This window comes from Halichoeres trimaculatus, unplaced genomic scaffold, assembly GCF_033239565.1.
Source record: "Halichoeres trimaculatus isolate MK-OKI-2021-1 unplaced genomic scaffold, fHalTri1.1 fHalTri1_scaffold_11, whole genome shotgun sequence".
In the NCBI taxonomy this organism is placed as follows: Eukaryota; Metazoa; Chordata; class Actinopteri; order Labriformes; family Labridae; genus Halichoeres; species Halichoeres trimaculatus.
In genome coordinates, this window is record NW_027437189.1 from 31672365 (window position 1) to 31685313 (window position 12949).

The 12949-nt window shown below is 40.0% G+C and overlaps 1 protein-coding gene across 1 annotated transcript in view; it reads right to left on the reverse strand.

Moving 5' to 3' along the window:
- Positions 1 to 12949, reverse strand: part of celsr3 (cadherin, EGF LAG seven-pass G-type receptor 3) — a 192147-nt gene that overhangs the window by 89447 nt on the left and 89751 nt on the right. The window contains exons 5-7 of the mRNA XM_074681031.1: positions 5959 to 6074; positions 2984 to 3072; positions 2128 to 2285 (exon numbers count right to left, since the gene is read on the reverse strand). Of these exons, the coding sequence (XP_074537132.1) occupies positions 2128 to 2285; positions 2984 to 3072; positions 5959 to 6074 (363 nt within the window). The remainder of the gene's footprint in view (positions 1 to 2127; positions 2286 to 2983; positions 3073 to 5958; positions 6075 to 12949) is intronic.

The window sequence follows — 12949 nt, forward strand, 5'->3', positions numbered from 1 at the left end:
AACCTCTCTCTTCATTTTATTGATAGACTCAAGTTTGAACAGGCTACTGCAGAATAACTGCTGACTGTGGGTTGGAATGAACATTAGCTCAAACAGATTATCTCCTGTGTTAGCCTTTAGCTTGTGCTCTATCTCTCTCTTGTTTATCTTTCTTCTGCTCTTCTGTCCTTTTTCTGTCTGACAGTTAGGCTCCAGTGTCCACCATCACTACAAAATTAATCACAGAAATCATTTTCAGCAGAGAAAAACCCAGATCTCACTTCAATCTTCTAAACTTCGTCAGCTGGCGTGGTGTTGTCATAGAGACTTAGATGTGCTGTAAATCAATCCTGTCCTGCTCAACCCCTTCAGGAAGCTAAGATGTAGCATTTCGAAATAACCTTTGATGGCAATGGTAATTTAATTTTTAAGTTTGGGTTACAATCAGTCATGTATCTAGAAGGGAGACTTACGCAACACTTTCTAACTCCTCACAGCCCCTTTAAATGTCATTTTTCTTCACTTAGGTATAAATTAGATGTGTGTACGTGACACTTATTCATTACTTGCTTTACATAAATCTCTTGATCCTTCTGATTTTCAGTCTTGAGATTTTGCTTTCCTTCATGAGCCCTTCTTGTAATCCAAACTCCAGGTGTTTACTCTTCTATAGACCAGTTTACAGTCAATGTCATCAAATATGTGTTTGAACATTTTGGCAAAGAAAGCAGCTTTAGCTTGTTCTTAAAACCCTAAATTAAAGCTGTAAGCAGTATAAAAATGTCTGGTTCTGTGGTCAGTTGTCAGAAACAATACTACACCATGGAGTCAACATATATCCAGTCCTGGCTGTTACAGAGCCAGAGGTGTTTTGGGGTCAAGAGTAACCATGCTAACTGGTGACTCTCAGCCGAACGTGTCAGCGATTGTGGCTAATAAGCCACCAGTGATAAGGGTCACACTTTACACTGCAGAGAAATCTGCAGCTGTGTTATTTAATGTGTCTTCTATTACACTAAAAACATCCATCAACTGAATGTCTGTCCACTTGTTGATGTTTTCCATCCACTTGCTGATTTCCCACAAACACGCGAGTCATGTACCATCTGTCAAAGAAAGTAGAGAGTGCTTTTTTGGTGGTTAACACTCTCACATCGCTTGACAAACCGCTGTACTGCGCAGCACTTCTGGTGCCAAGATGCGGACGCAGCCTTAATTGAAAAGTACCCACATGAAATGTACACACATCTAATTTATACCAGAGGGAAGAAAATTCATTTTCAAATTTAAATTATTTTGTAACAAATTGTGAATTATTTCATCCTGAATTTTGCTGGGTCAAGTAGTTCTAACAAAGCTGATTCAAAAATCATGAAGCTAAAAAATTCACCTCAATTTTTGTTTTTAACATGGCTGTTTTTAATGCAGCTGTTTCTGATTTTTGTGTCAAAGCTGTATCACATTAACATGATTACATTTGATTCAGACTTTATATTGTTTGGGAACTGCACCATCTCTGCATTTGTTGCACATTCCTCTTTTTAGAAGCCAGCTTGAGACCCTTCTTGGCCAACGCAGAGGTGCCCTGAAGACACAAAATTAATCTCAGTCTATCACTCTTTCGTGCCAAATCACTACACAGGTTATCTCAAGACACTTTCAGTGAACAGCAGGTCTTGACCGCACTCTTAGTGTGCACGTACTATTTCCAAAGCCTCGACACCGAGACAAAGATAAGATTTAATCTTGTCCTATCTTAATCCACCACGAACAAAACACTTCACAGCAATTAGCAAGTTACAGTGGTGAGGGAAATTTTCCTTACAATAGGCAGAAACTTGGAGCAGAACCAGAGATGTGCTGAACAGTCGACTGCTGACACTGTGTGGTGCTTTAAAAGGGTGATGAAGAAAGAGAGACGGATGGATGGAGATGATGGAAAAACAACAACTCATACAGACTCATGGTAGACTGACCTAATATTAAGAACAGGAGTAGTTCTAACATCTACATACATGATCATGATCATAAAAACAGACACAGGAATGATAACATCAGTTATGGGAGTTTCCTTTTATGTAGGTTTAAGATGAACTGTAAAGAAAGGTATGAAGACAGAAAAGGAGATCTAGAGGAAGATGAACTCACTTTTTGCTGCTGGTTTGTTTTCCTTGAGCGGCACAGCTGTAGTTTCCCAGCTGTGTACCGAAGCGAAGCGACAAAGCTGTATCACAGTCGTCAACGCTGACCACGGCGATCTTTTCATCCGACGGGCCCTGAGCCTCACCTGCCATACTTCTTCTGGGCTAAACGTACAAACACACACAAACACACACAACATTTCAAACGGAGTCCACAGAGTAATGAAAAAAATCTAAACATGCAAAAATACAACTGCATTTACGTGATTTAGGGATTACACATCATCCAGTACCACACCAGGCAAACTACAACACTCACACACACACACACACACATTTCACAAAGTGTTACACATCTACCAAACATCATGTTAGTCAGGAATGGGGAAGACTGGAAAAAAAAGTTAGAAACAACAGAACTTGTATATGGGTAAGAAAACTGTGGAGCTACATCAAACAGGGAGCACTCTCACTCTTCACTTACTGTGCACTGGTGGGAAAATACACAGGGAGGAGGGAAATCAGGGGGGAAGGAGTAAAGGAAAGAAAAAAGAGGTGTATGTGCATCCTGACACACACTCATACTCACATAGCGTGTAGCTGGCTGAGGAAAATAAAAGAACATGAAGAAAATTAAAGGAGATGTGTGGCGAATATGCATGAATGAAATGGTGACAAGCTACCGCCCACAGAACAGTGCAAACACTTCAGCTGGATTCAAAAGGCTCTGAAGGCATGAAGGCTGAGAAACTGCTCTGCCAACACGTCAGGAGTACAGTACAAATAATCACCAGTAAGTACGTAAGACTTCAAAGGAATCACACGTCACAAACACAAAATGTGAGATCAAACGGTGAGCCTACCTTGTTGTAATAGTGGATGTGAACAGTATGCCAGTTTCCATCGCTCACACCACCAGGCAGGAAAGGACTCACCTGAGTGGAGGATTCACCTGAAGGCAGACGGAGAAAGTTTGTCTTAAAACATGAGCAGGTTTGAACTACGAGTAAACAACAAGTAGATACTCTTTAGGAGAAGCTCATTTCTGCTTCAGTTTGAGTCATAACACCGTAAACAAAAGGCAAATTAACTTTTATTTACATCACACAATGCTCATCTCTTTTTTATAAATCCTCACTTGGAGTCTTATGTGAGAATGCAACAAACTTTGTATTAGGAATGCACTGAAATGATAATTCTTGTCTGAAACTGAAAACCAAAAATGAGGAAACCAAGGCTGAAAAACTGAAAACCAGAAGAACCAGGAAGAAATGATTATGCCAGTTATTAATACCATCGCACTTATGACCATATAATAATAATAATTAGTGTTGTCAGGGGGTTAAAAAAAATCAATCTAATTAATTCCAGGATTTGTAAATAATTAATCTTATTAATTGCATCTTAATCTCATATTTGCTTAAGGTCCCCAAATAAAGAATTTGAATTCTAGGACATTACAAATTGTCGTGCATGACTACTGAATGAGGAGGAGATTTGTAAAACCACATTTGTAACACCACACATGGTGATTGAATAAAACCTAAATCAGCGTTTCTTGTCCAAAAATGTCTCTATCCTATAATGACATGTCGGGCTTAGGGTTTCCACCTGTCTTTTAAAATGCAGAATCATCCTGTATTTCACACTTGAATGTTGCGTCCCGTTTTGAATCAATCGGGACACAATTTGTCCTGTATTTTCAGTTTGCCTTGAACACAGCACCACTCTGCCTGAATTCAACATGTGTTCGCGTCCACCCACTAGAAACGGCAGTTGGTTGGTTGATTTTAAGCGTGGAATAAGTGCTCGTCATTAATTGAGTGAGAGAAATTCACAGGAAATCAGAAATAAACAGTCCGTAGCTGTGGCTGCATTTATTACTCTGCCCGTCCCCCATTAAAAACGCAAAGGATGCAGCAACATATACGTGAGCGGGAAAGTTCAAATAAATGACTTGACAGTGTGAGTGAAACGATTTCAAAGGACAAGGTAAAATCTACCAAGTGCTTTCTGTGGCACATGGTTGCCTGTCGGACATGCAGTAGCATGCGGCTAGAGAGCAATAATACTGCAACATAAGGAACAACAAATGTCAGACTCACAGTTCTTCATACCTGAAGCATCTCCAGATACAGGCATCTTATTAATAACTCATAAAATGTGATTAATTTGGGAAAGTTAATCCTACTAAAACATTTCATCTGTACAACATGAAAAAAGTTCAATACAGTTTTGATAATAGAAAAAAACAAGAACAGGACAGACAGGACAGAATACATTTTGAAAAAATATCTTAAAATTCTTAAATATTGACATGAAACTTTAACTAATCCACCCCAAATTGAGGTTGTCCCCTATTTTTCTGCCTCAAAGGTAGCAACCCTCGTTGGGCTAGAGTAGGGATGGGTACCAAATTAGGTACTTTATAGGTACTGACTGAATTCTGTCTAAAGTACAGGGTACCAATTCATGTAAAATCAAAAGGTACCATGTTTAGGTACCTAAATGCATCCTTGTGACTGTGAGGGAGTGGAAGGAAGGGGGATTTTCCATTCTGAACATGAACACAGCATTAATGGTTATATACTGAACAATAAATATGTTAAATGGAAAAAAATACATTTTATTATTACACAAATTAATATTTTTAACCACATAAACACAAAAAAGTGCTGAAAATTGGTATCCCTGAGTATCCATACAAATTGCCAGGTACTAGGCATTGGTACCGTATCAATTCAAATGTGAAAGGTACCCATCCCTAGGCTGGAGCAGCTTTGGTGATATGAAAACTCTTTTTTACATAAGCTACAAATAACTGTGTTTTTCTTGGCTGTTATGTCTTCATTTTTTTTAAATAAAAATTTGCCAATCTCACTTGAAATTGTCATCTCCATTCCTGTTGTCACCTCGGCTATGTTTGGTTTGATTAGTGACGCATGTGTGAAGTGACCTTATAATGTCTGTGTGCTGTAATTAATTTTGCATTAATTTTTATAATGCATAAATTTGCAGTGTAATTACTTCACTAATCTAATTAACCCCATAAGATGACAGCCCTAATACCAATGCTTCTAAAAATAATGCAGTCTTCACAGAGATGGCTCTGGGAGCACTTTTAAAAAAAAACTGAGATTTTTCTAATTTTCTTTTGGTGGTTGTGACATTATTTTTCTTGACCCTCTGTTGGCGCTTGTGTGTCTGTGAACGGATCGGGGCAGAACTCTGCCATGCCCTAACAGAAAGCAGAGGAGAAATGTGACCATGTGACCATGTAGAAACAGACATAACATCCAATCATGAAAATATAAATAACATCAGGCTACTCTCCTGCAGGATCTCAATAAACATGTCAGACAATAAGGGTTTATGCCCCTTGTCTGGTTCAGAGAGACGGCTCCTTTTTTATCATTTTGTTTCTTGTGCACATGCTTTGCAAATTGCTATCCATGGGTCTTTATCAAATATCCTGAAATGTGTCCACACCGCACACATGTTGGCCCTTATCCAGATGAGAGCATGCTGGCTGCATCATCACAACATACTGTTTCAGTGATAAAAGTCTTTTGGCCGAAAACTGAAAATCCACTGTATTTTAATTCATGTCTATGGTGAGATTTCTTTTTACAGATCCTATATTTCTGTTAAATTCTGTTTGCTTACAACACAAAAAGTATCCATTAGCACATGAAACCCATCCTATGAAAGAGAACTGATACTTTTTTCCATCCATAAAATGGTCATGGTCATTTTAGAGAGAGAAATGTGATTAAACATATGCAGAATTATGAACAAAGACACATTACTTGATAGGATAGAAATAAACAAAATGTACCTGTGGAATATTTGAGCACCACTTGTCCATCCTGGATCTCCAAGGCAATGAAGTCATGTTTCTCATTGAAGCGTCCATTGTAGAAAAGAAGGCCACTGTTCTCCAGGGTGGCAAAACTAAAAAATGCACACATAGGAAACAAGATATGAACATATCATATTCATAAAGAGTATTATCATATTTCTACTCTCTATCCTCATTGTTCTGTATAGTTTTTAAGTACAGCAGACAAATGAAAAAAAGGAGATGGAACATATTTATTTCTCGAAAACTTCAGTGTCCAGCATGGTTAATGCGGCACATGACCCTGATGTGGTGAGCCATCCAAAAACTAAATTCAGGAGGTAAAAACTGAATGACTTCTGTCAGCCTTATCTAACAGACTCAGAATGAAAGAACAAAAGCTTTTCAAACTGAACTGAGGTTAATAAAGCATAATGCTGCAGCCTCCAGCTGCTCAGAGTCATTCAGTTGTCTGTTTTCCAAAGCAAGGCCAGAGGGACACGCTGAGGCCAAGGCTGCCATGTTAACACGGCCTGATCAAAAGAACTGCTAAATATTTTTGATTCTGCAGCAGAGACGACAAACTTTCTCCCCTGGCAACTCGATCTGGTGAGAATTGCACTGCAAAAAATATCTACTTCAAAAAAAATCTTCCAGCTTATTCTCGTTTGTGGTTTTGGCTTTTACTTGTCCGCCAACTTGGACACAGTGGTCAGCATGGGAAGGTCAAAACTTCTTGTTATCTATATAGCTTGGTTGATGTCATAACTAAAGATGGGTATTGATAAAGTTTCATTGATACCAATGGCATTAGCAATTCTGCTTATTGATTTGGTTATTTATTGATTCCCTTATCAATTCCTCCTGTGAATTTTCTGTATACAAAAAGTAGGTAAAACAGGTATAAATCACCTGTCACATGACATCAATGTTTTTTCCTGTTATATGTTGGTGATCTAAAGCCCCGTTTCCACCAAGCAGTCCGGTTTGGATCAGTACGATTTGGTACAGGTTGGGTCAGTTAAGCCTGGTCCTGTTTGTGTTACCATTCAGTGCGACACAGTGTACCGCTCCCATAAATCCGACAAAGACGAAAAACGCAACAACATGGGAGGCATCCAGCAATTCAACAATCAAGCTTTGTTTCAGAGAAGGCTGTGAGCCACAAGAAGAAATGCAGCTGCTGTCGCATAAGTGACGATTGTTTCAATCAATCAACGGTCTGCAGTGTTGTAGCTCCACCTTCTGGAACTGGATTGGTTCAGTCTGGCACCCCTACAGAAGGGTCCCAACAAGTGGGGCAGCTTGGCTCGGCTATTTGGGGATCTGTCCCGGGTTAGCCAGTGGAAACAGCATAAAATCTGTGCAGTGCCAAGACTAACCAAACTGAACCACTTGGTGGAAACGGGGCTTGAGTGGGCCACCCAGTGTCTCCAAGTGGTTGTAGCAATGCTTTGAGTTGTTTGGAACCTGCATGAAACTTTTCTTTTACCTTTCTGTCTGGAAAACATTTACCTGTTGGTATTCCAACATTTAGAGTTTTCAGTGTTGTTTACAAATGGTAATTGTGATATGTTTCTGTAATGAAAGTTAAAGTTCTGTTTTAAAACTAATGCTATATCGATGTGCGCTAACTGCGAACATATCAATGCAATTTACCATATGCGTAGCATCAAGCTAGCACTATGTTTTCTAAAACATTTTTGGTATATTGGAAGATGCAGCTAAAACATGTTGAATGTAAAACTTCAAATGGGAAATCCTGAATCAGAGTTTTCTAGAGAAACTGTAATCCATCTGCTAAGCCATGATAGCTGGGTAGAGTACTAGTCAATGAAAGGTCCAGCTGCTCTGGCATTGAGTAAGGAATCAACAAGGGGATTGTAAAGCATTAAGGCTAATCTTAGGGCTGGGTATTGCTAAGAACCTCACGATTCGATTCGATTTTGATTCGTTAAGTTGCGATTCGGTTCCTAACCCTATCAATTTGATTCGATATTGATTTAAATGCTTCGGTTATTGATTTTCATGCCCCTTATGAACATATGTAGAATGTCCCCTCACCTTTTGGAGCAATAAAACAACCCAAACATCAGAGTTTAAAGCTGAAGGATCTGGCTTTATGCTGCTGCTGTTGCTTTGGCTGCCATTTTTTTGTTGTTTGGTTTCTCGTGACCCTCGTCCACACAACGCTAATGACGCCCCCACACTCCCCCCATTTGCCAGGAGATGAATTGATTCAGAGGATTTGCTGAATCGAAATTGAATTGGGCAAGGCAATATTTCAATGTATCGATTCACCAATATTTTTACCCACCCCTAGCTAATCGATATATCAATGGATTGAATCATTTCTAATTAATTTTTAACAGGAACTGGTTATCCATACCTTTCCCTGATCATAACCAGTTAAAACAGATATCTAACTGCTTTTCTAAGTATTTGTATTCTACATTGAAAGCTCAAACATCCACCAGAGATAGCTGCAGCTGTAACAATGGAAACATTTCTGAAACACAGTGCTAGGAAATGTTCTGTGAAGAAAAGTGCATTGTCAATATTCCCATTAAGGTAACGGTATACTCTGACAGTCACAGAGTTTTCTTGAGTCTAAAATAAGCTGAAGATTATTTCATATGGTGCCTGTCTTGTTTTCATGGCTCAGCTGTAGTTTCATACTTTCTGCACCATGCAGACTGTATCTCAAGGAGCCATCTGATAACCCTTAATAACACAGATTATTTTTCATAATGAAGACTTTAAGTGGAGTCTGGAGACGTGAAGATGCAGCAGGACTTATGAATATCAGTGTAAGAAAAGAGACTATTTGAAATGTTTTTGTGAAAGTGGTTTGTTTGTTGCTGAATTTTGTTCCCAGCAATAAAAAATACACAAAATCATTTTGTGGTGAATTATATTCTTCACAACTTCAAACACAGCTGCACTCCACACACAAAATCTCCACCAGATGGCTTCTATAAATCAGATATTTGCATTAGGGACATATCCATGTTTTCACAGCTCTACACAACAGAGCAACACTACGGATTATACTTTCTCAGGCAGAGTTACAACCACAGAAACTTCTGAAGCAGAAAACATTTTGCAGTGGAGGGATGAAATGCTCTGGGAGGGAGTAAGTGACATGAATAATGATTAAGTTCTGTTCGGTCCTGATGTGAAAATCAGGCCAAGGAGTGTAGCTGGCAGCAAACAGGGTGCTAAATAAAACACTCAGGGGAGGAAGCTGACAGTCACTCAGAGTAATGAGGATAGTTGACACTGCTGAATTAGTCACCATCAGAAAATGTAAGAGGAACCTCACAATAAAAACACGATGACAGGTTTCTCTGTCTTGAAGTGGAATTGTATGAATTTGGTGTTCCTGTAGACTCTGGTTCAGGATCTCAGATGTATGAGAGTTGGATTTAATGTGGGGTGGCAGCAGCCTGTAATTTTGGTTAAGAGCCACCATGGCTTCCCCGAGCTCCTGCTACACACAGTGACAGAAGAGTTTTTTTCAGACGCAGGTAAAATGTCAACAAGCTGCCTGTTCTTAAAATAGAGAGGTTTCAGTTCCCCTTAAAAAGGCCACTCAAGGATTGTTGTAAAGCTTGTCTCAAGTCATGGCAGCTCAAAGTAGCAGCTCCGCTAATTTATTCCAGCACCTCAGACAGAGGCACAGAGAGAGTGGAGGGGGAGAAGTGTGCTACACGTCAGGTTTCACAAGACAGCAACAACTCCAAAGCTCCTACTGAACAGCAGGTAACGCAGTCACATCATTTCATCACGTGTCCCTCATGTGAAGAAATGATCCCTGAGAGACATTTCAGAGGCTGTGGTGTTTCACATCAAGTTAAAGTGGAAAAGACTGTTTCTTTGAATGAACACCTGTCAGAGGGACACTTAAAACGTCTAGATTTCCCCAACATCCACACACTGGGTTAATTTATCAGATCCAACTCATACATTTTCAGTTCATTGGTCTTTTGTCTGTTCTTCAGAAGTGAAAACCTGAGACTGTATTTTCACTCCACGTCACTCTGCAAACATCAACAGAAACCATCTCTGCCTTGTCATGGACACTGGTGGTGTTACATATTATTCAACCACTGGGACTTCTTTACTCCCACTCCTACAACTGTCAATTCTTGAAGAGTGCAGAGTCAAAGAAAGGACCTGAAAGACGCCATGCTCATAGACTGGAAACTATATGAACATTGGCACTAAATAATAGTGAAATGAATAAAATGCCACCTCGCTACTTCACCTCCTACAACACCAACAGCCCATCCACTTCCCTTACACTTCCAGCTAACCTCAAGTTTTACACACCTTGTAAGAAAACAAAAAAGCAAAAAAAAAGGGAAAAGAAAAATATGAAAAAAGTGAGGATTTTAATTCTGAGTGGATGGACTCGTGAGCCAGCCAGCTTGATATGTGGCAAGAAATCAGCAAACAACAAAAAACGTTTGAGTTGAGTAATTTTATTGATATATGTTATCTAATTTAAGTACTCTATTGTAGTTCCACAATTTCATAAATTCAAATAACCTCTTGTTTAGATGATTATTCAGGTAGATTTCGTTGCTCTGGAATTACTTTCATCCAGGTGAAATGAGGCAAAACGGCTCCTTTGATAGTAAAGGAAGCAGACCCCTGCTGGAAAATGTATCAACGCAGTGTCTGTGATGTCACCCATTTGTTTCCCATACAGTTTTTCCATTGACTGTATAAATAACGGACGTTGTCTCCCTGACGTCACCCGTCTGTTTCTGAAACAGACTTTTAAAGCAAATCAAGTAACCCAGCCATATTGGAAGTGATGGAGGCTTTGAGTACAGCCATGATGCTGAGCTGCTGAGTTAGAAAAAAAGTCATCCCCCATGCAGTGTGTGGTGATAGTGAAAACAGTGATTCAGACAGGAGATGTTTTTTGACTGTAAATAGTCATGGCTGTGAAAACAGCTTTTTTTGGTTCGGTGTGTATGTGACTTCGGGTACTTCCGGAGCCTTCCAAAGTGTGCACTGTAGAAACAGCAGATTTTAGCACTTGCACATTGCCTCATACTCCTAGACCAGAGGTCGTCGCTTGGTTTTGATACAGTTCTGATACAGAATCCATTGTAGACAGGATCTACTTGATAATGCTGAACTCAGCCTAGCTTCACTCAGGTAGGGATGAGGCAAAGAGGCCAGCATTTAGCCTCTTTACAGACAGCTACAAGGTGCCCACCTGTCGGTCAAGTCAGCCATACCATTACACAGGTAAAAACTGTTAAAGGGGACATATCAAGCTTGTTTCTTCTTTTCACTATGCCAGGCTAGGATGCCTGTAAAGCATTTCTGCCCTCAGTACAAGTCATTTAGTTCCTTCATTGCCCCACAATAGTGTTCTCAATATCCTCAGTTTAGGCCATTCTGAAGATCTCGTTGAAACGCTCCGTTTCCAGTAACCTCACAACGTCACAGCCCTTTGTGCTCTGATTGGTCAGTTCTATCAGAGGGGTGGGGGGGGTTGAGCCAGGGGGCGGTTTTTGCAGCATGGCAGTATTTACAAAATTGCCATATTGGATGAGGCAGACTGAGCGAGTTTGCTGTTTGCCAAAACTTCACCGTAAGGCATTGATAGCACTAATAAAATGACAGAGTGTAGGATACGTCCTTTTGTATTGGACCCTGAGTCAGACCTGGACAGTTCTGCAGCTCAGGAGGAAGAAAATCCACCTCAACACAGATCATCTCAGGACGCTTCAGTGTGATGAGTCAAACCGGTACTGTAACATGTATAGTTTATACATGGAAATATAGGCCGACTTCACCAATAAACTATTTCTATAACAGGGCTCCATCCTGCTCCTTCACTTTTCTCTGTCTGTTTTATCCATCATGCTGAAAGTGTAGTCTAAAGATCGCCTCTACCGTCAGTTCCTCACTATGTTATTACCGCAGCATTATTGTGGTCCAGGTTCACAGTGCATGTCAGAACAAACATGCAAATATCACAGTCTCACAAGTATTGCGACGTCTGCTAAAACTACAGTGTTTTAACTGCTAATTCACCATGTAAAGCCGAGCTGCTCAGCAGAGCAGAGTCCCTGCATCCAGCATCTGAGGGGGGATACTCGGCTCTTGGTGGGTGTATCCCTCGGTGGCGGTTGTGTGACTAACTGACATCACAGAGGAGGAGCTGCTTTATCAGATTACTCCAATAAAAAGAAAGGACCCTCATGTCGTCACGACGGTCGAAATCTCGCAGCCAAATGGCAATGACCTATTTTCAGAGGCATCAAATCTCTTCTAGGATATCAGAAAAAATACAATATCTCATTTTTTGAAAATTCAGGGGGTGTAAGGTCTTGTTTTCAAATTTATAATATTATATGTAGTATTAAATCAGGCATCAGCATGATATGTCCCCTTTAAGTTTAGTAACTTTGAAAATAACAAGTTATAAAAAAATTCCTGTCTCATGCTGTGTGCGCAGACAGAGAAATGTGGTATTCCTTTTTTTCAAATTTTGCTATAAAATGAGCTTATTTTGGTTTGGTGGGTTTGGTGCACGTCGTACCATCCGGTCAATAAAAAATGAAGCCTGTGCGGGAGTGCTACATGTTGCTGTTCATGGAGAATCCGGATCCGGAGAAAGACTGGAAGTCATGTACACACCCAACCATGAAAACTGACTTTTACAGCATAAAAAATCATATTTACAGCCTGCTTCAAAAAACAGCTTGGGTCTAAAACATGGATTTCAACATCAGCACACACTGTACGGTGAGTGAATTTCTTTCTAACTCAGCGGTTTAGAAGTTATTAGGATTGTTTGATTTTCCAATCAGAGACACAGCTCAGGTCACGTGACCACCGGGTGCCCTGTAGCTGCTCGAAGAAAAACTCACAGCCGGGGTCATATCAAATGTGGCTGCATCCACGGATTTGCTTCATTTCAAGTGTCAGGAACAGACGGGTGACGTCCCAGACGCTA